Raw genomic sequence first — 26,854 nt, forward strand, 5'->3', positions numbered from 1 at the left:
TATAGTCTGACAGACCTAGACATTCAGGTGTTTGGTCCTCTGATTTTAACCCTCTATTAGACATAGATGTGAGTGCCACTGAGGGGTATGTTTTAGGCTGTCACCTGTGATTGTGACATACAAACATTGATTTGTTACATAGCAGACACAGACCTACTGTTGTAGGTATCATCTACTCTTGTCCTGCCTAGGCCAAACATTTGAACAGCAGTCGTCACATGTTTTTTTCTGGAATGCTGCTGTCAAATATCAAGCAAACATACTTGTGTGATATGTGTGTAGCAATGAAATGTATTTGTGCAGAAGGGTATGCCAACATTTTACCAATACATTCATGTAGTAGTGCATTGTGTGTAGTTGTTTCTTGTGCCAGAGTGTGTTCCTAATTTATTTACATCTTTCGTGGTCTAGTCATGCTTTCCAAGATGTGGGTGAGTTGATAAGGTATGTGAAGGTGAAAAGAAGTACTCAATGACAAATGTGAGTTCAAATGATTTACTGACAAAGCTTTGCTCATTGATGATTGGAATACAGTCTCTAAGTGAAGAAGTTGTTCACAGTATTGTCCCTTCTGCGTGTACCTGTAGCAAAGTTTTGTTGTCCCCATCTTCCTGTTATGCATCATTGTCCTCATCCTCCTCCCCGGGGACCTCTACCTGTTTGTCGCAGGGGAGAATTAGTGCGTACACAGATGTTGTGCAAAATTGTACATACTAGTATAATATTGGACACAAGGGGTGGTGCATATCATAGACTTCCTCCAGATAGACGTAGGCACCTGAACCTGGACTTCAAAATGCCAGATGTCCTCTACGTCACATTCATGGTCCTCTTGTGTGCTTCATTGTAAGATTTCTCAGCCTTCTCAGCATATATGTGGGTTTCCATATGGGGTCATGACCCATGGTTGGATGCCATAACCGTGTTCTGCTGCAATGGAATGAGAGAAACAGTATCAGACGTGCCCTTGTGTTTATTACTCAATGGCCAGACACTGTTTTCTTAAGTAGAGTGGTAACATTGTGTTTGCATGCATGGTTGTATTGGTGTGTGGTGATGTACTTACCAGTCATGGATGGTGCCTCAGGGGCATGGTGATTGTAGGATATTTTTCTTGCCTAACAGTTTACCCATGTGGAATATGTGTGGTGTTGTTTATATTTGTCCCTTAGTCCCATTACTTTAGACCTGCTTACGAGTCATGTTGGCTAAGTTTGTACCTATTTTATGAGGTCTATACCATGAAATAGGTGACCACCCTTGCACAAAGAGTTGCTGTAGAAATTTACTATCTAGCATGCATATGTGTATGTAGTGAATATGCGCAGTGTGGCATAGTTGTTTGGAATGTATTGCCATGCATGTGACAAGTTTACAGACACCTGTGGGACAGGACAGGGCATGAGGGGCCTTTCTGCACTGCCCTGCATCACCAGCACAGGCCACAAATTGTGCCATGTCTCCTTGTTGTTGTGGGTTTCTGACCTCTTCCAGTGTGCTGGAAGTAGTTCAGCTGTCAAAGTCCACTGTAGGCACCCTTGTAGCATGGTAGAGAGATGACAGATGTACGGGTTTGATTGTTGCTGTGCTGTGAGGTATCCATTCCTACACATGATCTACCAATGATGCTGATGTCCTATTTCAATGTGTGCTGCAGTATGCACCACATATGGGAAGAGTCTACTCAATGAAAGTATCAGGTATTTTTCTTGATAGGTAAGTGGTGATGCCACCGTTAGGGTGGCATTATATATTGCTGCAGCCTCAGGTTTCTTCATTGTGGTAAATGTGGGGCAGCGCCAATATGCAAGTTGTTTGACAATGGCATGGCCAATGCAAAACCTATTGCTGGACTCATCCTCCTGGACCTGCTGGACTCATCCTCCTGGACCACTCCGCTGCCTTCGACACTGTCTGCCGTTAAACACTCCGCACACGCCTCCACAATGCAGGTATTCGACACAAGGCCCTAGACTTTCTGACCTCCTTCTTCACCGAAAGAACCCAGAAAGTCCGCCTCCCTCTCTTCCACTCCACAGCCACCAAAATCATCTGCGGAGTCCCCCAAGGGTTCTCCCTCAACCCCACCCTCTTCAACATTTACCTGACCCCGTTCGCCAACATCCTCTGACCACACGGAATCACCATCATATCCTACACAGACGACACCCAACTCATCATCTCCCTCACCCAAAACCCTACAACCGCTAAAACCAACCTCCACGCTGGACTCCTTGACACCGCAACATGGATGACAGCTAACCACCTCAACCTCAACTCCAACAAAACCGAAGTCATCATTTTCGGCCCCACCAAAACCATATGGGACGACTCCTGGTGGCCCACCTCCCTAGGCCCCCCACCAACACCGTCAAACCACGCACGTAACCTCAGCATCATCCTGGACCCCTCCTTCTCCATGACCCAGCAAATCAACGCCATCACCTCCTCCTGCTTCAACACACTCCGCATACTGCGAAAAACCTTCAAATGGATACCCATAGAGACCAGAAAGACCGTTACCCACACACTCCTCAGCAACTGGCTAGACTACGGTAACGCTGGCACCACACTCAAACTCAAACGCAAACTCCAGGGGATCCAGAACGCAGCCGCTCACCTCATCTTGGACCTCGCACGCCATGAACACATGTCCCCACACCTCAGGTCCCTTCACTTGCTTCCGATCGACAAGAGGATCACCTTCAAAATCCTCACCCACGCACACAAATCCCTCCACAACGCAGGACCAACCTACCTCAACGAAAGAGTGAACTTCCACACTCCCACTTGCCACCTCCGCTCCGCCAACCTCGCTCTCGCCACAGTTCCCCGAACCCAACGCGCCACCACCGGAGGCAGATCCTTCTCCTACCTTGCCCCCAAAGCCTGGAACTCCCTCCCCACCAACCTCCGCAAGACTCAGAACCTCCTGCTCTTAAGAAGGAACCTCAAGACGTGGCTGTTCAGACAGCAATCCACCTCCCCTCACCACCAGCGCCTTGAGACCCTCATAGGTCAGTAGCGCGCGCTATAAATCTTTTTGATTGATTGATTGATTGACCAATTCCACGCTAAATGATCTGTGTGAAGGATCTGTATTTTCTATACTACGTGGGAACACGTATAGTGGCTTGACTCTACATTGGTATCAGAGGGAATTAATCCACCACAGCATATTTAAAAGTGACAGTCTGATGGTGCTAGGGACTTGTACATGTGGCCATATGTGAGGGTGATGTGCATTGAATGCAGTGGAGTGATGCGTTGTTTTCTGAACATCTGTGCTTTCCTGTCCATGTGCATGTACTGTGGTGTATGTACTGTTTGTCCCACGTGTTTAGTATGCTGTCTGTGTCATATAGTGTATGCTGGCTTACCTAGGAGGAGGCCATTGCCATAGTGTCCATACTGGAAATGCTGATTTATTATTGGGTGTCTGAAGATGTAGGCATCATGCACGCTGCCCGGATGTTTAGCGAGGATGTTGGTGAATAACCTGTGATGGTCCACAATGGTCTGCACATTCATTGAGTGTGTGTGTTTCCTGTTCCTATAAAGGTGTTCCCTCGCAGCAGGGGAGACAAGTTGGGCATGTGTGCAGTCAAGTGCACCCAGCACATGGTGGAACCCAGCAATTTGGTAGACTTCTTGTGTTATCTTGCAAATGCTGGGTGTTGGGGATCAGGATGTTGTGGTTTGTGAGGCTGATGATGGCATCTAGGACCATAGGGAGGAAGGCAGAAAAGTATGGTTGGGAGCTGCCACACACTCATGCTGCAGTTGTCTGAAATGATCCAGAGGCCAGCATGTAGAGCACAGCCAGAAGCTTGGTCAAGGGTGGTATTGTTATAGAACTTTCCACTCTTGCCATGATGTTGGGAGCAATGTGGTGGAGGCGGTACAGTATGATGGCCTCTTCTTCCCTGAGGTCAACGATGGATGTGCAATGGCAAAATATCCTCTCCCTCCTTGTTCGCTGCCTTTGTGGCTGCAGTGGTGGTAGTTCAGGGTGCTGTATTGGTGGTGGTGGCAGTTGGTGTTGTCACTGTTGTCTTCTCCAGGTGCCGAGCTGTAGCAGTAAAAGGTCCATAATGTCCAGTTGTTTGCCAGAGTTCCTTCTGTGTGTTTTCCTTAAGTAGTTGTGGCTGGGCGTCATGTTAATGCCTGGTCTGACCAGGTGTTTACATTTTGATGCTAATGAGAGTTAGCAACATTTTTTCGGGGCGATTCTTGGCATACATCTTTTTTCTGTTGGCCTGTAAATATGGCCCTAGCGGGCTAGCATCATTTTTAGGAGGGAACGCCTACCTTGCATACCATTGTTGATAAATGATGCAAGGTTAAGCGGCTTTCCTGAAAAATGACACTAAAGACAGGAAAGTGGGGCAAGACTGCTCTCGTGTCACTTTATAAATATGGTGCTTGCTTAGCGCTGATTTTGTGTAAAATAATGGCACAAAGGTGGCACAAACTTTTCTTAAATTTGAGCCTAAATATTTCCATATATACATAAACCACATTTTTGCTAAATTGCAAGTGTAAAGAGAATGAGAATGTATGTATCCAGCTTGCATTTTTTTCTCAGCTAGGAAAATATTTACTTCATAAGATCAACCTTCTCCTCTACCCTGATTAATTCATATAGTGATCTTCCTCACGGCCACCACAGCAATACACCATAGTATGTTGATTCTCCATTTGAGTTGCACATTTTCAGTTGACAGTTTTAGCAATGATATTTTTCATTTTTTAATGCTTGCACGATAACATACTGAGACTGCATTGTACATGCTATTTATTTCCAGTAAGCCCTTCTCGACATGTAATTTGTACACTCTGTTCAAGGCTAGAAACATAGAACAAGATATTCCAGTTTCTGCATTGTCTGTTTGGAGACAACTCCTAAAACCTAGACACATTAGCACATCAGAGCTGCACCTCTAACACAGTGTGGTTTTGATTAAATAAATGGTGTGCTGCCATCTAAGGGTCAGAAGAGAACTAAGGCCATGATTGTTCTAGAATTAATGCTGTGTTTGATATGCAGCTGACTCATAATCTCGCAGAGGAGGCTAGGCTACTCTACTTCAGACCAGCTCCCTGACCCAGCCTGCTATCCAGGGATGATGGTTCCGGCCATCCTTCGAGATCTGGCAGAGGGTACCTATGCTATGCTCTCAGAGTGTAGGTAGTGATATTTAGGAACATATAGAAATAAGGTTGCCATGTTTGGATTTTTTTATCCTATTCATCAAGTTAGTAAATCTGGTTACAATGCTTTGTTTTATCTGCCTAATATTCGCAGCTCATTCTCTTTATGCAAGAATATGATTGTTTCAATAAAAGATTAAAAACATTTATTCATATCTTTCTTGTGTTTACCCTGAGCATGCCTGAGGAAAACAGTGCAAGTGTAGATCTGTTTTTTACAATTTCCTTGGGAATCATAGTGGTCATGTTTGAAGTTTGCTAAAATCATCTGCTACCCTGGGAAGGTTAGGGGTGTAGGGGAGGCACTGTGAGCTGGCTAGCAATTGGGCTGACTTTCCATGATGGTGTAGAGGCAGTAAGTCCCTACATCCTGAAGTTTCTGTTGGCCTAAAACATATAACAACCAGGCCAGGCATGAATTGACATGCTTTTGAAAGGCAGGAAACTGTCTTCAGTGAAAACACACAAACATACACCTTCAGGGATGTTCCAGGATGACCTAGATTGCAATGCCCAAAAACGTGGCACCTAAGTATGGATTTGAGAATGCTGATATTACTCCAGATTGGCAGTGAGCACCATTCCTTTAAAGAGGCAAATGTAGTTTTAGTGCACAAAGGTGTACAACACGTTGAAAACCAGGGCCCAAGTGATTCACGTAGAATAAATAATATTTGAATGAGCCCTGTTCATAATATTTTCAATGGCTTACGAATCATCTACTCACCCGGGGCAGAAATTGCAAGAATAAATGAAATCTTTGTTGCATAATACCACTTGGCAGCCGACCTCATGAGACTGGGCCCAAACAAGCTACAACAATGAAAAGATGGATATTTAATATTGTCATAAAGTTAAAAAAGTCAAGCCACGTCCTTAAAGATGTGCTTTTGAGAGCTTTTATAATTAGTAACACAAACGTGTCTGCACAGTATGGCGAGTTACATATTTTGCACATGTTTTTTTTGTGCTGTAGAATATGGACACATTGCATTTTGAAAAATATTAATAATTAATCAGATCCAAAATATGGCATTATATATATTTAATCCTTGGAAATAGGAAAACAAAGGTGCGTAATGTTACAGGACTAAAATGTTTATTCTGCAAGTTCTTTATGTTATTTTCATTGGAAATATGAGGCAGGAGATGACCAAATTATGTTTCAGTATTGAATAAATTATCGGGCAAAAGAAACAATCATGCAGCTTAATGCACAAGTAAGCACTGTCTTTGCAAAGGTTTCACCTCATTAAATCAGTTTAACTCCCAAATGCAGCAATAAGAAACAGCAAAAGGGGCAGTCAACCTTTGCATAGGGCCTTCCATTGCATCACTAATACGTGTTTCAGTACATGGTTTTGTTGCAAATATTGCAAATCCATAATAAGTACGACAAAACTGCATCCTCAAAATTGCATAACCCAAGTGGCCAGTTAATCTCCACATGTCATTCAGGCTCATATTTATAATTTTTGACGCAAACCAGCGCCGGCGCTGGTTTGCGTTAAAAAATGTACTGCCGGCTAACGCCATTCCAACGCGCCAGGCGGGCGCCTTATTTATGGATTGACGTTAGCCGGCGCTGCGGGCTGGTCAGTGTAAAAGAAAATGACTCTAACCAGGCAGCGCCGGCGTAGGGGAAAATGGGGGTTGTGCGTCAAAAAATGGTGCAAGTCAGGTTAGAGTAAAAAATCATGGCTCTAACCGGACTTGCACCATTTTTTGACGCACAACCCACATTGAAAAGACTCCTGTCTTAGCAAAGACAGGAGTCTTGCCCCCCTGCCCAATGGCCATGACCAGGGGACCTCTGTCCCCTGGGCATGGCCATTGCGCACAGTGGCATGTAGGGGGGTCCAAGTTAAGCCCCCCTATGCCAGTAAAAATACTTACCTCAACTTACCTGTACTTACCTGGGATGGGCTCCAGGGATGGGTGGGGATGTTAGGGAGTGTCCCTGGGGGCAGGGAAGGGCACCTGTGAACTGCTTCCATGGTCAGAGACCATGGAAATGAGCCCACAGGTCCCTTAACGCCTGCCCTCACCCAGGCGTTAAGAAATGGCGCACATCAGGCTGGGTGCCGTTTTTTAAGGCCTGTCCCCTCCTGTAGTAGTAGAAGTATAAATAAGGCGCACAAGCCTTAAAAGTCATTTTTTGGATGGGAACGCCTACCTTGCATGTCATTAATGCAAGGCGGTTTCACGCATCCAGAAAATGACCCACATGGAGGAATTTTTACGTTCGCGGGGTCGGGCGACATAGTATAAATATGGTGTAAGGTTTGCGCCAAGTGTGCGTCAAAATTGTTGACGCACATTTGGCACAGAGTATAAATGTGCCCCTCATTCTTTTCAAATTCAACAGCTATTTTAGTTCTATCTTTTCTTCGAGGGTCTGTGTTTATCACGTGCCATTGTGCCTGTCCTCTCCTCTCTGAGTGTTAACCTTGCCTTTATAAGCTCTTGCAACGAAACACAGGTAGAGTAATGACCATGCTGGGCTCCCAGTTGAAGTGCACTCATCCTCCCTTCTGCAGAAGAGGCATGAAAATATTTTCAGACAAGTCCACAGATAATTGAGAGAAGCTATGCTCTGAATGTCTACGAAATACCTCTAGACTTGGATCCAGTCTATTTATCTTGTCAGATAGGTTAAGCAGGGATTTTCCTCCTTTCCATGACTTTTGCCTAGCTCCCACAAATTGTTTCTCCTGTTTTCAGGAGCACAGATTTGTGGGGGCAGATTCTGTGACTTATCCATGGCCTCCTGTCGTGATGTACACCTTCCCTCTCTTTCTCCTAATATTCAAGCTGTTAGCCAAGTTAAGGTGGATGTGTCTCTTACAGTCCCCTTTTGGCTAAGAATGGGATGGTTTACTCCATTGAAAATACTGGCAGTGTCACTAGAATGGATCATTCCAATAGATCAGTGCCCCCTTTGATCTCAATGTCTTCTTTTGAGCATATGTTGAGAGGAGGAGTTTGAAGAGACTGGGTCTTTCATCATCTATGGCCTTTTCGGTCTAGCAATCAAGGGTGATATTCACAAGGAAACCATATGGCAATTGTAAGTCATCCTTTTCGAAATGGTATGGTGACAAATCTCTAAGTCCTACTAATGTTGAATCCAAATTAATCCTTCAATTTCAGGAGATGGTTTTGACAAGGGCTCAGAGTGTTCCTAAGATGAATTCCATGATGAAACCAAACTTAAAGTTAGTTACCCCTTATCGGGCTCTTCCTTTGTTCCTTAGAGTGTTGCAATCTAATAATTTTAAACCTCTTAAAAAGGTAGATTTGAAAGATTTGTCATTAAAGGTGTGTTTTTGGTGGCTATTTCATCAGACTGTAGGCTCAGGGAATTGGGTTCAAAGAACTGGGTGGATTTACTTGTCAAAGTCCCAAGACTTTAGGCAATGTGAGAGCATGTTTAGAAATGTTGGTGTTTTCGGACTTGGACAAAAGACTTCTGTTCAGACCTCTGCTTCTTAGGAAATAGCCTTAATGGGTAAAATTCAGGACAGGTAAATTCAAAGTATGGCTGTCTCTTTGGCTGAAGGTTCTGGGTATGTGCGAAGCTGCCGCTTGGGTGTACACCATTTACTTTTGATTCCCATTGCAGATTGAGTGTGGGAAATGTTGATTCTATGAACTTTGGTTCCAGAGTATTAGCAGCTGCTATACCCTGAACATTCGTTTATCCTACATTTTGAATGAAAAGATTTGTTGCATTTCTTTGCAAAATTTGTATTCAGACTGTTTGTTAGCTCTGTTATATCCTTAGACAGTAAGTAGTGGCACAAGAAAAAGGGGTTAAGGAAGTAATGATTTAGTCACTTACAGCCTTAGGGTGTCATTCCTAACTTTTTGCCTGCCTCCCTACGCTTTTAGGATACAGTTTTTTCTGGTTTTAGGACTCTGCACAGTTTACCACTGCTAACCAGTGGTAAAGTGCATATGCTCTCCCCGTTAAAACATGGTGACATTGGTTCCTACCCTATGGGCTTATTTGATCTACTTGTAAGCCACCAGTAAAGTGCACTACATGTGCCCAGGCCTGTAGATTAAATGCTACTAGTGGGCCTGCAGCACTGATTGTGCCACCCATATAGGTAGCCCCTTAACCATGCCTCAGGACTGCCATTGGAAGGCCTGTGTGCAGTTTCACTGCCAATTCAACTTGGCATTTAAAAGTACTTGCCAAGCCTTAAACTCCCATTCTTTCTGCATATAAGTCACCCCTAAGGTAGGCCCTAGTAGCCCATAGGGCAGGGTGCTATGTGGATAAAAGGCAGGACATATACCTGTGTAGTATATATGTCCTGGTAGTGTAGAACTCCTACATTCATTTGACACGGCTGTGAGTCCTGCTCCTTTCATAGACTAACATTAGGTCTACCCTCATATACCGTTTGTGTGGTAGATTCTGATCTGAAAGGAGTAACAAGGTCATTTTTAGTATGGCCAGAATGGTAATACAAAATCCTGCTGACTGGTGATGTTGGATTTAATACTACTATTTTAGAAATGTCACTTTTAGAAAGTGAGCATTTCTCTGCACTTAAATCCTTCTGTGCCATCCAATCCACATCTGGCTAGGTTAGTGGACAGCTCCCTTGTGCATTTCACTCAAACAACCCCAAACACAGGATGCTCAGTCACACCTGTACACATCTGCATACTGAATGGGTCTTCCTGGGCTGGGAGGGTGGAAGGCCTGACACTTACATTTGAAAGGACAGTGGCCTGCCCTCACACAATGGACTGCCAAACCCCCTACTGGGAACCTGGCAGACAGGATGGAACTGAAAGGAAACCTTGTGCACTTCTAAGCCACTCTCTGAAGTCTCCCCCACTTCAAAGGCACATTTGGGTATTTAACCAGGGCCTCTGACCCTACCAACTCGGACACTTCTGGACAAGATACCACTGGTGAAGAAACTCTGAACCAGACGCTGCAATCTGCCAAGAGGAACTACCTGGCTGCCCAAAGGAACTCACCTGACTGCTTTTCTACAAATGACTGCTGCCCTGTTGTTGCCCTGCTGCCTTGCTGCCCTCTGGCTCTTCTGAGAAGTGCTCTCCAAGGGTTTGGGTAGAGATTGCCTCTTGTTCCTTGAAGTCTCAGGGCCAAAAAGACTTCATCCTAAGAACTCCTTGTGCAGCGAAAATTAGATGCACAGCCTGCCAGAAACGACACACAGCCTGCATGGCTCCCGAGTGGAGATTGACGCAGTGCAAGCATTGTGACCAGAACTTTGACACATGGCCCACTGGATCGATGTATAGCCGAGCCGGAACAACCCATACCGACTTCCTGTTTAGAAGAATCGATGCAGCACCTGCTGTGCAACAGAAATTTCCCTGCATCACCCACTGGATAGACGCAGCTCCTGTGACTTCATCCTGCATGCCCAGGATTTCTCTGCATCGTCCCTGGGGTGCCCAAATACCCCACAATCCAAAGAGGATTCAAGTCAGCACATCGGAAATCGACGGAAAGCCTTCCCTGCAAGGAAAATTATTGATGCATCCTCTGTGTGCGCCCAGACAAACCGATGCACACCTCCCCGTTTTCCACGCATCTCCTCCTCTGCAGCTCCTTGCGAGAATTTGAATGGAAACTAGGTACATGGTGCTTGAAAGAGACACTTGTTGCTTTTTAAAGACTAAAGACTCTTTTTATCATTCTCTGAAGTGATAATTCAATGTGTACTTATCAAATCTTGTTCGTTTTTGACCTACATTTATCCAGATAAATAATCTATACTTTTCTAAGCACTGTGTGGTGTATTTGTTTGTGGTGTTATACTGTGTTATTGCATAATTTATTGCACAAATACTTTACACATTTCCATCTAAGTTAAGCCTGACTGCTCGTGCCAAGCTACCAGAGGGTGGGCACAGGATAATTTGCATTGTGTGTGACTTACCCTGACTAGAGTTAGGGTCCTTGCTTCGACGGGGGTAATCTGACTGCCAACCAAAGACCCCATTTCTAACATTGGTGATCAGCGGTGAGCATAGGACTTGTATTTGTGCAGTGACATACAATACCTGTGTGTACACTACCTGTACTAAGAAATGAGCGCCACTTCACCATAATCCTATCCCAAAGCAAAAAGTTATTTTCTCATCAATAGCAATTAGTGTCCATAAATGACATGTTGTTCCATAGGTTCGACATTAATATTCTTTATTCTTCTATGAAGTTCTTGTGTCCAAATTGTTCACAACATTGACCCTTCGTACTGTCCCAGTCAACATGTGTTTCGTCTAGGGAATACCCCTTGACTTCAAGTGTAGTGTACACTGCCTACTCACAGTTGAAGGTCAACTTGATTTTTTATCTTTTTCTGCAATTTCGTTTTCTGCCTGACATTTTTAACTAAATACTAAAATCAACATGTCTCTGGCTGGGTCCCAAGCAGGAGCTGAAGATTTTGACCTAGCCAAGCTGGAGACATACACTGTTAACCAGCTGAAAGGGTTCTGGAAGGGGATGGGAGTACCTACCCAGGGTGCCTCCAGAAAGGAAGAATACCGAAAGGTGTTGAGGGCCTGGGCAAAAGCCCATTCAGATGAGAATGGGAGTCACAAAAAGGTGAGGTATTTAATGAACCCTGTAAATACCTGGGGTGTCTTATTTACGGGGGAAGTTAATGCTTCTAATTCCAAGCTTTTCTCAAGAAAATGATAAATTGCATGCAGAATGTGTACACTGTACATCAAGTTTCTCATGTCAATGTTCACACAAAGCATTTCTCCTGGAAAAATTGCAGGGGTGCACACAACTCATACTTCTTATTCTCAATGCACGAAGATTGGAATTTAACAAGCCATTCGTAATCAGGGACTCACCAAAATAATAACTTGGTTCCACCTCCCATGTCCTCCTCTGCTAACAACTCTCTTCCAATACAGAGGAATATAAAGAAAAATGTAATGCTTGTTTCTTCACATTGTTCACGTTCATGTTAACTGTTGCCAATATTCTTGTGTTTTTTGCTGTCATTTTGCTACCTATGTTTTATGCATTTTGAAGACATCTTTCAGGATATTTGTCTCTATATGTGTGTGCTAAACAGGTGTACTAAACAGAAACTCACAATACAATACTATATCTTTTACATGAGTGATTGTTCATTTTAATGTGGCCCATTTCCTCTGTATAATGTAAAGGAAGGGCTCATGATATGGAGCATTGCAACACATTGTGCCTTCTGTTGATGGTTGACTTGCCAGCTTTTTAGATCTTTGTGTGCCAAGAAACCTGCATGCCAACAGCTGTGAATACCTATATCTAAATATTGTGCTACCAACCTGACACTAGAGGCTACATTTGAGAGAATCCAAAAATCTCTTTGTGTAGAGTGGAGTGTTTAAATAAATACTGAGCCTTAGAATGGTGAGCCTAAATGGCACAGACCATTGCTACTTAAGCTACACAATTGTTTTAATACAAGTAAAAACATACTAAATATTAAAACTGAACAACAGCTAGAATAGAAAATAAACTTCCAGTGCTTGAGCTCATACAGAAAGACACACACTACTGATCCACACACCCAGTTTCCATACTCAAGATGAATAATTATTAATAAATAAGATGATACTCCTTCAAAGTCATATGTGCACTTGCAAATTACCAATATCCCTTATTCAAAAGGGTACCCAAAATGCTTACCTCTTAACTGAGATCCTTTATATGGCAGGGCAGACACTTTGTAATTGTCTATGCCAAATGCCACATACGATTTTGGACATGGAATTGTCAGTACCACTACCTATTACAGAACATCACATGCTAGTAATCAAAGATTGGAAATATAGCTCACCAATGAACCGAGCAAATAGACCTGCACTGTGGGAATCACCAATACAACTTACTTAAACTACATTTTTAGAGCTAATCAGTCCCTTCATCTGATTCCACTAGCAACCAAAGTGGTGCGTGTTTCTTAGAGGACCACACTTGAATGAAGGAATTAATTAATGAATAAAACACATATGAGCAAATAAGATTACTAGAGAAACCCCGGTAGGGCGAGGTAATCAATTCCCTCAGGTATCAACATTAAATACACTAAATGACTTTCAAGAATAGGCCTATCTTGGAATTCCAACCTTAGGAAACATAGGTGCATCCTACTTAATGAAATCCCTTGAGGAATTATTTGAGGAATTGGGCTAGAGAGCTCTCAGGTCTACTGATATCTACAATTAAGACATGCCTTTACACCTTACCTTGCAAACATGAAGGACTCTGATTCTAGCCCTCTTGATGCCAAACTAACTCTGTTACCCCTTAAAGTGGTTAAATATCAGCTATAAACAGACCCCTCAGAAAACATAACCCAGCCATATTTGACACACTGAGATTGGTATGGAAGATAGATCTGAGCCAAACAGGGTATGAATGAGTGGACTTTTAAATTGACACATCTAGGGAATCCATAATAGCCTCTATATACTGCTTAATACAATTTAAAGATTTGCACTAAATCTACCTAAAACTACAGTTCCCAGGGCAAGACGTAGCAGAGGCCAGATAAAACATTCCGTAGGTGTCAAACAACCTGGATGGGCAAGGATTACCCCTGCCTGCCCCCCAACCTTTTTGGAAAGCTATAGCCAAACCATAAGAAGAGGTCCTGAGTCACCCAATCTGCTGAAATCACTAGAAACACCTATTAAATACTGTAGAGAACATGGTGCATGGTGAGTGCGTATACTGGATGTATGTGTAGCTGCAATGAGGACAGTCCATGTAAGATGTGGTGTTTTGCAGCATGTGCATGGCAAATGTGTATGCTGGTGTATGTGTGCCTGCAAATGGCACATTGCAAAAAGGCTATGGTGCTGTGCAGTGCATGCAATGGGAATATATGTGCTGAGCATGGCGTCCCATGTGGCACAATACATGGAGGTAACAGTGTGTGTATTGTCTACATACACAGAGTGCAAGTGTGACTGTAATAGTGCATTGCATGGAGTATCTTTGGACCATTTTTGAACGTGAAGAGGCAGAGGAATCCCCTTAAGTAGATTTGTATCTTGCTACATTCCTATGAGCTGAGTGGGACACACTAGGAAGGGGAGAGTGGGGCTCCTCCTGTGCACTTCAAAGGGTGCTCTTTGTTTCAGTGAGAGATCAAGGAAGGGGCCTGGATATATCTCATGAAGGAAATAGGGTTGAGAAGGAAATCATAAAGAGTAGGGCTTGTCATGCTGGCTCTAATTATAACAATGAGACTGCTGGATTCGGGTGGCAGCACCACAGGATTGTGGGGAATTGAGTCCAATTCTATACGATGTGACAACTGTCCGTCTAACCATTCTGGCCAGCTAGCAGTACCTCACCATTTCCCAAGAGTAGAGGTGATTTGTGGCAGCCATGCGCATGACATTCTGATTTCTCAGGGAAATCATGGTGGAACAGATCTTACCCGTTTTTTCTCAGTTACAATCATCTCATACGTGCAAAGACAAACAGAAACAGGAATTGTTTTAATGGACTTTATTGAATCAACTGCATCCTGGATAAAAAAGCATGCACTGCAATATTAAGGATAATGAAACACAATAATAGCAGTACAGTAACAAAGAAAGTGGAACATAAGAAAAGTCCCACATAGTATCACAATGCTAAGTGTCAGAATTGCTACCTACACCACTAAGGTTCTATACCAGCGCACAGAAGTGTTAGCCCTAATCCATCCTTCAGAACCCATGGGAAAACAGCATCCCCCATACCTGAATAAGGTACTAGCGAAGAGGGCTGTTGGTCTACTGAGAGTCTTCACCCATCTAGATGGAAAAGACGTCTAGACCCGGCGGACAGCTGCAATAAACTGGTGGCAACGTCTGGCTGGAATTTCCTTCTAATGTATAGGGGCAGAGGAGCATTTTATAATAAAACATTTGATGTTCTGAGAATACTCCTCTAACGTAAGAATATGTGTTTTTCCATGAAACAACAGGGAATGTGATTTTCTGCTTTGTACTGACAACATTATCGTGTACAGCCTTGAGCAAGCACGGAACGCAGATTTTGTGCTAAAACAATTTCTAAGCAGAGCTAACTGCAGCTTCTGCTAAAATAATACAATTAATTATTTTCTAGGCTTGAAGGCACAAGCTGCAGGCCTATGGCTAAAATAATGTGCCCATAAAATGATGCTAAAATAACCTAAAAACAGACTGGGAGCCCAAGATTAACCTTTTGATGCACATTTTGCTGTGACTGACATCCTGGTGTGAACTCTAGTCACTCCCATGGCCTGTGTTGTGGGACTATCGGCTTCAGGATCTCTCCTGCTGTAACAGGCAGCTTTTCAAGAGGAAGAAAGGGTGGAGGAGTAAATACTTTAAAACAAGCAGAACCCTAAAATAAAATGTCAAAGACCCTAACTACATTTAGTGTCTGCAATTATACTATAAGAAGGTGAATTTGAGACATCAAAAATTGTTATCTGTCAAACAGCCAGGTGGGGTGTGCAAGGAGGGGAAGGTCTAGAAGACTTCAGCCTGTGATCCAAGGCGTGATCTTGGCCTGCTATTCTCCCTCCTGGGTGAGGGTACTTCACACAGGTAAACCAAGACCACCTGCATGGGATCACCGGCTCCTGCTTGCTTGTGAGGAAGAAGAGAGTGTTGAAGGGAGCAAGGTCCAGTGTACAGCCCTGTCTTGTAGACTCCCGGAATGAGGTGTGAGAAAACTGCTGCTGCAATAATCGGGTAACTGTCCAAATGCAGAATTGAGTTGATGACCCGATCCAGTAAAGACTGAAGCCTGTGTGGCATTATTGTGGAAACCCTGTGTGCCTGGAGGGGCTGGTGTGGAAAAAACTGCCCTTTGGAGAAGGGCATAAGCCCACGCAAAACCACTGCAGTGACCCTGTAAGCTAGGAGAGGCTGCACTGCAAAACATTGCCATGAGGTAAAGGCTGAAGCATTGTGTGGCACCTATGCAGCATGTTGATTGGACAGGAGATCTAGGTCACCAGGAGCATCAAGGACCGTGACTGATATGACCAGATAGAACAAGTGAGGATTCCACAGGAGCATGAGCACCCAAGCTCGGGATCTAATAGAGGAGCATGGAATCTTACCCTGCATTCCCGGCAAGGTTGCGATCAAGCACAGGAGCATTGGAACCATCCCCCCAACCTTTTGGGAGCATCTAAACTTAGCCCACAAGAAGAGTGCTGAAAACCTCTGATCGCTTCCAAAGTGCAGCTGCAAGGGATAGAGAGAGAGAGCCTGCATCTGTGAGCCACTGAGTCTGCGTGTAGCCTCCTCACCTGATCAGGATTCAATTGGAGCTGCTGTAAGTGACCATGGACAGGGCACACTCCTAGTCTCTGCATGCTTCACTCTCATCAGAGTGGGTAAGAATTGTTTTGGTCCACCCAGCCCTGGGAAAACTCGCTAGTGAAAGATCTGAGAAGCTAAGACACTTTGGACTTCACTTTAAGAGTCAGAGTGGACTCCTCTGGAAAAATTGCAAGTAGAGCATTCTCTGAATGTGGCAAACACTGAATGGGGACTAACCCCTCTCGCACTGCGAGAAAAGAATGGGACAGGTAATTGCCATTGAAACACTAGAGCCCTAACCTCAGGCGGAAATGTGTAATTGTTTAAAATGTCATATTCTTGACTAATGAGTAGAGTTAAAAATAAAATACTTCTCTTTTTTCTATAAAAGTGAGCATTGGCTGGACATTGATTTATTGCTTTGCTGAGGGCTCTTTGCGTGTGAGCCTTTGTCCACTAATGTGTATCCACATCTCCCCCTTCGAGGAAGCCGTGGACTGCTTGTTCAGGTCCACCACTGCAAATGGGAAACTTGGCCCAAACGCTCATGATCCATAGTAGATCTGGTCCCGGGGACATCAGGAGTAAAATGACTCAACCCCCACAGTTGGGCCCAGTAGTCCCTACATGCCCCTGGCAACCTGAAAGGGATTCTGACACCCCTCCATTTGAGGTGCTCTTATTGTGCTATTATCTTGAGTGATACTTAACATTTACCCCGTACTGTTGGAAATTATCTGTTACCTTTGATGCATGAATCATATCACATTTGTGCTTTGATAATGAGCCTTTAGTTCTAATTATTCTATCAATGTTTATCCTACATATATACTTGAGCATATTTTATTAGTCTAGGATTTGTTCATCTTTTGTGTGATGTCCCTCCAGATGTTTGCCCTATCTGCTTTGCTGGTTTTAGAATTCTGTGCACTTTACCACTGCTAACGAGAAGAAAGGTGCTTATACTCCCATTTAACATTTGACATATTCCTGATTGGCACATTTATTTTGCCTATAAGTCTCTCATATGTGATAATGAAACTCACCTCTCTTTTAAATATTAGTACAATTCCTCTATGTAGGCCTTGTAGCCCATAAGACAGGGCACATGCTATTTAAAAGTGAGAGATGTAGAAAATTTATATTACCATGTGCCTACAATGACAGGGCCCAAAAAGCTATTTTCAGGACCAGGTGCCTACAATGACAGGCTCCAAAAAGCTATTTCCACAGTGTCAGGCCTAGCTGTCCTATGTACAAAAGCACATTACAGATTAAAATAACAATGTTGTATCTCCAGAATAGACCAATTAAGCCACTATTTTTAATAGTTATTAAAATCCATATATTCAGAATATGATCTTTAATAAAGACTGAAAAAAGTAACTTTTAGAAAGTTTCCTTTACCCTACCTGGAGCTTCTGGAGACTAATTTGCATGGATACTCCAGCAACCCTCAGTCTGTACTTGGCCTTAATGAGGTGTGAACAAGGTGAGAAATGCCAGGAGTTACACAATAGGTTGACCAGAATGGGCAGGTATATTTCCTCTGAGCTCAGCAGAATATTCAGGGTGTGGCTGTGCTCATCCGATTGACTTAATGTCAAAGTGGAGTGGTATAGAGAAGAGGAGAGTGGCATAGAATTAGGTGGAAGATAGTGAAGCAGACTGGAGTAGAGTGTTGGTGAGTGGAGTGGCACAGTGTAGATTAGAGTGGAGTAGATTAGAGTGTCATAGATTGCAGTGACATAGAGTTACATAGTGTAGAGAGCAGTACAGTGTCTTAGAGTGGAGCAGAATGGAGTGGTGTAGAGTGGAGTGGAGTAAAGTGGAGTATAGTGCCATACAGTGGAGTAGTGTAGTGTGAAGTGTGTAGAGTAGAGTAAATTGGCAAGGAGTGTAGTAGAGTAGAAGGGTATAAAGTTTCACAGAGAAACATAGAGTGTAAAGAGTGGAGTGGCAGGAAGTGGCATACAGTGGAATGTTATAGAGTGGAGTGTCACAGAGAGAAGTAAAGTAGCCTAGGGTGAAGTGGTGTAGAGTGTTGTGGAGTGGCTTTGAGTGGAGAGGAATAGAGTGGCATGAAGTAGAGATGCTTGGAGTGCTATAGAGTAGAGCAGAGTTTCATAAAGTGTTGTAGAGTAGAATGGAATAGAGTGGAGTGTCATAGAGGGGAGTATTGTATAGTCAAATTGAATCACTCAGAGTGGCATTAAGTGCAGTAGCATATAGTAAAAGTAGAGTGAAGTGATGTGGAGTAGAGCAGTATGGCATAGACTGTAGCAGAGTGGAGTGGCGTAGAGTAGAATGGAGAGGAATAGAGTGACATAGAGTGGAGTAGAGAAGCATAGACTTGAGTTGAGTGGCATAGTGTGGAGTTGTGTAAAGTGGAGGGGTGCAGAGTGGCTTAGAGTGGAGTGGAGTTTTGTAGAGTGGTGTGGCATTGTTATTCTTTTTTTTAACACTAGGTTGGCATAAATTGTTTCTTGTCAAGTTTTAGGCCCTAGGGTCTTCGGGTGATTTTTAATCACCCATGACATCAATTGATTAGTGACCAGTTATTGGAAAATTACCTGCAGCTGTCTGGTCTGAGCTGTCTTGAATGATAGCTTGGTCCCTATTTAGTGACTCCTCTACTAAATTCATAGTCAATGATTCAACAACTTTGCCTGGTATCAAGGAATTCTTCTGACCACAAGCAGCAATCAGGGTCGGTGTTGGTATCGGGGGCAAGCTAGGAGAACAATTTTGTGATTTTGATTGTATGTCCTTTTCAGGAGTGGCATTATGGGGGTCATTCCGACCCTGGCGGTCATAGACCGCCAGGGCCGGGGACCGCGGATGCACCGCCAACAGGCTGGCGGTGCATCCAGGCCAATTCTGACCGCGGCGGTAAAGCCGCGGTCAGAAAAGGGAAACCAGCGGTTTCCCGCCGGTTTTCCCCTGGCCTGAGGAATCCTCCATGGCGGCGCTGCAGGCAGCGCCGCCATGGGGATTCCGACCCCCTTCCCGCCAGCCTGGTTCTGGCGGTTTTGACCGCCAGAACCTTGCTGGCGGAAACGGGTGTAGTGGGGCCCCCTAACAGGGCCCCACAAAGATTTTCAGTGTCTGCATAGCAGACACTGAAAATCGCGACGGGTGCAACTGCACCCGTCGCACCCTTTCCACTCCGCCGGCTCCATTCGGAGCCGGCATCCTCGTGGAAGGGGGTTTCCCGCTGGGCGGGCGGGCGGCCTTCTGGCGGTCGCCCGCCAGCCCAGCGGGAAACTCAGAATGACCGCCGCGGTCTTTCGACCGCGGTACGGTCTTCTGGCGGTTCCCGCCAGGCCGGCAGCATCCGCCGCCGGCGGGGGTCAGAATGACCCCCTATGTGTCTTTGCAGAGTTTAAATACTCTGTGTTCCTCTGGAAACCGACCATTAAATTAGTTCTGTGCTTGACTTTCTTTTTCATTTAGCTTTTTCAGGTATTTTTTGTTCCTCTTTAATATTTAAGCTCCATCTTGCTCTGGCTCATCCTCTCTAGTTTGGATTGTCTCCCAATTTGTAGTCTCACTTGAGACATGAGAACTGTTGCCAGTAAGCAGGCCCCTCGTTGCTGCAAAGGTTGCTGTCTTCCACTGTTGCAAGTTATTTTCTTATATTATAGATCACTGGTTGCATTATTTCTGGCAGAATGTTCAACTTACTAATAAGGTCCAATAACTGTAGCAAAAAAACAAGTTCCCTTAATCTTTTTGTTTTTATTTTGCTTTTTGTAAATTAATGTGTTTAAGTTGTTCAGTGTAGAGTCTATAGCAAGCATATAAGTAGCCAGTGTTTGGAGTACCTTGATTTGAGTTTCCATCTCATCTGAGTGAGTTTGGCCTGCTAGACCAATTGAAGACACAGATGTATCTAGTATTGACCACTGCACTGATTAGGAGTCAAATTTACACTTCTAAGAAGTATTGTATTTTACTGTTTTTGCCTTGTGTGAGCCTACCGGTATTAGGAGCACTAATAGGATCAGTAGCACTAATGGCCGGGCTAATGTTTGCATTTGGCCATATTTATGTCTTTATATCCTTATACAGGTCTCCCTTATTATGTTTGTTCTCAGTTTGGCTTTTAGAAAGTACTCTGTTGTGAGCATTATTAAAAGGGCAATTGTTAGGAACAGAACAGTAGTTGGTGGGAACATAATTCACATAGTTACAGGAATCATTGGGGGCTAGCTGCATGCTGCTTTAATCAGGGAACAAGCAACTAGCCCCCTATGCTCTCACAGCACTGCTGTGTGCTAAAGTCAATGGACCCATTAAAATTATGGTGACCGGCGATAGAGGCGTACCAGGCCTTGAATTTTTAGTCAATTTATAGAAGTTCATTTAATCCTCTGCCATCTCCATTTAATGCCTTTGATCCCCAACATTGTTTTCAGCATACCGTGTCAGTTTGGGAGGGTTCAGATATTTTTCAAGGTCTAGGTGGGATACGTGCTGTGCATACTACATGTGCTTTGTGTGGTCTACCGTGTCGGTTTTCATACCTATATTGCTCGAGTATAAATAATTTAAATCTACTGAGCCCAATGAGCCTTCTGTACTCAGGCTGAAATGACTAGAAAGTCTTTTGCAATGCATATTGTCCTGTACTTTATTGCTACTTTGTGAGCTCATAAGAGAGCTCATAGTTTTACTGAATTGTTTAGATGGTTAGATGGTTTAAAATAGTATTTTATACCCTTCATCTGCTTAAGCCAGCCTTTATTCATTGGAGGTTGATACACATTTAGGCCTTGGATTCTTCTTTGCTATTAGTACCTCTCTTGGCTGTTTCATACCTTTTAATTTCGTATTTTACTCACACTTATGTGAGTTTGCTGTAGAATTGAAGTACGACTTCCCATTTTAAAGTGCGACATTACCTGCTATCACTTGTCTATCTGTTGTCAGTTGTCCATTGACTATAGCCCTATAAAAAATAATTATTATCTGGTACAGTAAAGCATATAGGACTAATTTTTTAGGCAAATCACTTCAATTATTCAAAATAATTTGCTGTATTTTAATGGAAACTAATCTAATGACATCCATCGGTAGCGAGCCAATAAAGGTGCACTAGCTAGCACCAACATTTACCAAGCATTTACTAGGCTTTTCACATGTTGAGGGCAAGGTTGAGGAAGACTCTACTGAAGCTATCCTAAGGCATCCAAAAGGATGATGAACAATGTCAACAAACACAGCCGGTGAGGTTCTGACTAGAAACTGCAGATTCCAAGAACAAGAATCCAATGTCTAACGTGGGATGTACACACACAGCACCAGGGCTGCCTTCTCAGGGACTCACCTGTTCCCCTACCGCTGCCAGTACATCACAACACCACCCCCACCAAGCACAGCCAGGACCAGAGCTGAAGCACTACTAAGCACCTATAGCCATTGGAGAGCTGCTGGGAAACAAGTAGGGCAAGGTTTAAGACACAGGGCTGAGATAAAAAGGAGTTCAGGATGGAGGTCCTTGAAGCACAGCAGGGCGCCTCTCACACCTCTCTTGATTCCCCACCAGCTTCCAAGGTTTGAGAGTATGCCTGTTCCACAAAGTCACACAATGTTTTATGTTAGGAAATAATTAACACTTTTCTTTGTGGAGAGTTAGGCCGTGTTCTGCTAGGTGTTGGAACATAGCTTGGAGGTTTTTGTGGTGCTCCTCAGTGGTCGTGAAGTGGATGAGGATGTTGTCACTCACATTCATGACTCCAGGTAGGCCTGAGAGTGCTTCCTGAATGTCGTCTTGGAATACTTCGGCTGCATATGAGATGCCAAAGTACAATCTCTTGTACCTCCAGAGCCCTAGGTGCATGCTGAAGGTGGTGATATACCTGCTCTCCTCAATTAGGCATAGTTGGTAGTAACCCTTGTTGAGGTCCAACATGGAAAACCATCGGGAGCCATTCAGATCGGCAAAGATGTCATCGATAGTAAGTATTATGTGCGTCTCCTGCTTGATTGCCTGGATGGGGAGGAACATGTCGATGCATGGGATATTTTCCTGGCTGTTTTGGTTTCTCAGCAATCACCATGGGGGACACCTATTGTGTAGGTCCAGTTACTTTCTCTATGATGCCTTGTTCTTCTAGCTTGTGTAGTTGTTGTTGCACTAGCGGGCGCAGGTGGAATGGGACATGCCTGTGTTGTGATGCAGTGGTTTAACAGATTTGTTGATGTGTAATGTGATAGGTGGGGCTTTCAAGCACCCCTAACTGATGTATAATTCTGGGAATTGATGCAGTCATTTGTCAATCTGAAAACTCTGAAGTTCTTTGCGAAAGACACAAGATCTACGTCCTCGACGAAGTGGCTGCCAAGTAGTGTATCTGCTTCTTTGTCTATGATATGCAAGGTGGTTCATACTTTCTTGACGTCTGTCCTTATGCACACTGTCATTTGCCCCTTGAGTGGGAGAGGTGTGTGGCTCCTGTATGTGAAAATCTTGGTATTGACTGGCACCATCAGACGGCAAGGCTGAAGGTGGTGGCATTGTTGGACGCCCATTACTTTGACCGAAGCACCTGTATCAATTAATGCTTTCATAGGGACCCTGCGATCTTGATGACGGGTTGTTGTTGTCTGTATTTTTTTTAGGTTATTCTTAAAGGGAATGAGGAGCTCCTCTTCTTCATCAGGTGAAGAGTCTTTGGGTGCATTCTTCCACTTTCTCCCTTGCTGGTCCTGTCCGGGTTATTCTGGGTCTTCCAGCAACAGGTATTTCATTGTTTGGGTTGCTAGGCGTCTTCCTCCTGTTCCTCTTCCACTGCAGCATGGCCCTTGTCTTGTTGGTGTTTTGGGTCTGCTCTTGGTATGTTGTACTTGCACTGCATGAGCCCGTTCCACCTTGATGGTCGGGCCCGTCTTGGGGGCCTGAGTTATTGCTGTATTCATCTGTGAGTTGCCTTAGGATGAGCCCTTTGAGTGTCTTATTATGACAGCCTTGGATGATCTGTGTGTGTATTTATTTGGGCTGGTTGTCCGCAGTGCATGAACTGTCTATCTCCGTCAGCCATGCATAAAACTGGGCTATAGATTCTCCTTCTCGTTGACGAGCCTGGAGGAGTTTGAATTTTTTAAATTCAGGATTTAGTTGAGGGTCAAAATGAACGTTGAGTGCTTTAACAGCAGTATTATATGTTAGGTAGGTGTCCGAAAAGTTTGCATATTTCAAATCCACCTAAGTGTAGCCACAGGGACCTCTTGACAGCCCCATCTTGCTCTCGAGTGGTGATAAAATAGGCTTCTAGATGCCCAATTCATATTTTCCTTTGCAGGGGGGCAGTTGCAGGGTCTATTAGCTCGCTGAATGGTGACAACAACCTACCTTGGTATGCTGTTGTGGGAACTGGGCAGGCTCTGCTGGTTGGTCAGAAAACCTTTGAGTTATCATTTCAGGTCTCAATATGTTTCTGCCAGAACAGATCATATTGTAACCTGGAGACTCCTCAAAGGATGTTTTGTAGGATTTCCTCAGATTGCATAACGTGGTGAGCTGATGCAAATTAGCCTCTTTGCCTTTCATGGCTCTTAATGCTTGGTTAAGCTTTTTCTTTGCCAGATGCACCAAAGCAGAGCGTCATATTAGTTCAACGGCCAGAGCGAGCATGACTTAGAGCAGACTTTCGCTGAAGTACTGTTTGCATACTTGTAGGGGAAAGAGCTACCCATAACTTTATCTCGTCAGGTGGGGTAGACTCAAGTCTTACTAAGATACATTTGACTGATAGTTCAATAAGATCTATTGATTTAGTAGACCACTTGATTCTCATATAATTAGACGTAAGAGTTATTCCAATTATATCTTAATCTTCCTCATATTTTGATACGAACCAGGGTTATTGATTGAGGAAAGTGGTCACTGTCCAGTCTGGGAAGCATACCAAAAGTCATAACTGCTGGGAAAAGAGATGTTGCCATGAAAGTAGAGTCCTGCATTGATTGATTGGAAGAAGAGTGGTGGGTATAAACTGAAGGTGCATCTAATCTAAGCAGCTCCAGCTCCTCCTACAGCACTGCACTTGTTTTATATCTCTGCTTATTTTTCATTAATTGCACAGAGACAGCAAGAATATTACAAATTATGTTTTGTGCAATGATATCTTCGTCGGATCGATGCATCAATTAAGTTCAAGGTAAAGTCGCCCGATATACAAATATGAGGTTGTGGATATCTTTTTATTAGCACTAGAATTGTGTGCAGAGTTATTTTTATTGTTTCTACCTTTGTTTTCATGTAAAGAGGCATATAGACATTTATTAGGGTGAGCGAGATATTAGACCCAGGGATCCAATTAGCTATTTCCAGAATCTGCAGGCCTGGATGATCAAATGAGATTACATCAAGTGACCCCTTTATTTATGAAGAAACATAAATAACTAGGCCCTACATTAGTCATCCAAAAATGTAGGCCTTCACTGCAGGCGTGCCTAATGCCATGTTTCCAGATATTATTACTGGTTGCATTGACCGTGTTTCTTGAAACATCATTTTTTTAAATGATTCCCAGTAACTTAAGACACCCTGATCTAAGCTTTCTGAAACTAGATCATCAATGTTCCATCTACATATGTTAAGAGGCCATTATTGCTGCTTTCTTTTGCTGTTAAGGGTCATTGTTGGCATGTTCATTGTAATATTGTTGCTAATCAGGACTAATCATTTGTCCCAGAGAGTCTCCTTGTCTAGAGTTGAGTGTTTCATTGATGAGGTATTACAGCTAGCTCCCCTTAAGATCGACGTGGGACTTTTTGGAGATCTGCTTGACTGCCCACCTCCATTATTCTAAGTCTCTGGGAGGCATATGTTGATTCCCCACTGAAAGGGCCATTGAATTTTTCGGCAGTAGAATTGTTAGATATCCAAGGTGACCATAAGATCTGATTATAATTCACTATTTTTTTAGAACAGCCTTTTCTTTCAGCACTTTGTGTTCTATAATTCTAATTGCCCAGGTGACTATGGTGACTTCTCTTCCGTACACTGCTTGTGGTGGTAAAAAAGCTTTGGATAGTATATCTGAGCTGGACAATAATTCCAAGGAGGGAACTTATTTTAATACTCTCTGGATTTTTCACCAGTTTATTACATCAAAGGGACCCCGTAAGCTGTACTGGGAAATGAATAAAAGATTATCACGAGCTTCTTCCTCATCCCGATTTGTGCATCTTTGCTCTTCCAGAGAGCCAATTTTGGAATGTTTTTGACTGAGTTTCATTACATAGACCCCATCACTTGTTATATTTTCTGACATTCTACTGGGTGGGGCAATAGCTCCTTTTGCTCTGCCTTGGAATGATTTGCTTGTAGCGATGCAGGGAGCCCTGGACTATGTCCCTTTATCAATATTGGGAGTGTTCCAATGGATTAATTTACTGCTGATGTTTCTGGCTGACTCACCTGGGAAGTATGATTGTCCTCCAAGATCTGGGAGGGTGAATTATGCATGCTGCATGCTCGTAGGATGTGCTTTGTTTTCTATAATCTTGGGGAGTTTTTACTTGATTTTTGGTATCTCCCTTGACTTTAGCTATATTTGGTCTAGGCTCATTTATAACAGAGCCTTCATCTCAGTGAGTTTGTGATGACTTATTTGTTTGGCTATGCACTACTATATTGGAATTCCCATTTATACCAATCCTATGTGTCACTGTCCCCTTCTGACTTGTCAATCTTTTAATTTGTTAAGCAGATTTTTGCATATCTATTGAGGGCCCATTAATTGATATTCTCTTGACTTCCCTTCTCATCTATTTGCTCAGATCCCAAATGGGACCTAGCAAAAATTGGGGAATACATTCTCCACACATAGCCCATGACCGTTTTGTTGTGAGCTTTTCATTCTCTTTCCCTCTGCCTTTTTGTAACAACTTGGTTCATAGATGCTTAACCCACAATCTTTTTTGCTGTTTTCAGACTATGTTGCTTCTTCTTACTATTAGAGTCTCATTATGATCTTTTTGTTCCTGCACGCCTAGGATATTGGCAACAGATGTTATATGTTAACCAATATTCCCTGAGTCTTTCGCTTGACTTGGGAGAACACATGGGATCATTATTGCTGGTCTAATGGAGGTCTTTGATTGACTCTGTTCCCCTAATTGATTGGCTAATGTAGTATTCCACTTGTTTACTACCTCTGAGTGCTTGCATAGTCCTATGTAGACTTCTGGTTTCATAATCTGTTATTTCTCTCTTCTGATCTTATGTGCTGTTCCAGTGACTATCTCTAGTGATGTTCCCCATCTCTTATTATGATTGGGTTTAGCAGAGGTTGTAAACCTGTAA

At 43.5% G+C, this 26,854-nt stretch overlaps 1 protein-coding gene across 1 annotated transcript in view; it reads right to left on the bottom strand.

Annotated features, from left to right (window-relative positions):
• LOC138296725 (cysteine-rich venom protein-like) overlaps positions 1 to 26,854 on the bottom strand; it is a 206,053-nt gene that overhangs the window by 58,761 nt on the left and 120,438 nt on the right. Inside the window, exon 7 of the mRNA XM_069236126.1 lies at positions 5,942 to 6,027. Within this exon, the coding sequence (XP_069092227.1) occupies positions 5,942 to 6,027 (86 nt within the window). The remainder of the gene's footprint in view (positions 1 to 5,941; positions 6,028 to 26,854) is intronic.

The sequence above is a fragment of the Pleurodeles waltl genome, chromosome 5 (genome assembly GCF_031143425.1).
Source record: "Pleurodeles waltl isolate 20211129_DDA chromosome 5, aPleWal1.hap1.20221129, whole genome shotgun sequence".
In the NCBI taxonomy this organism is placed as follows: Eukaryota; Metazoa; Chordata; class Amphibia; order Caudata; family Salamandridae; genus Pleurodeles; species Pleurodeles waltl.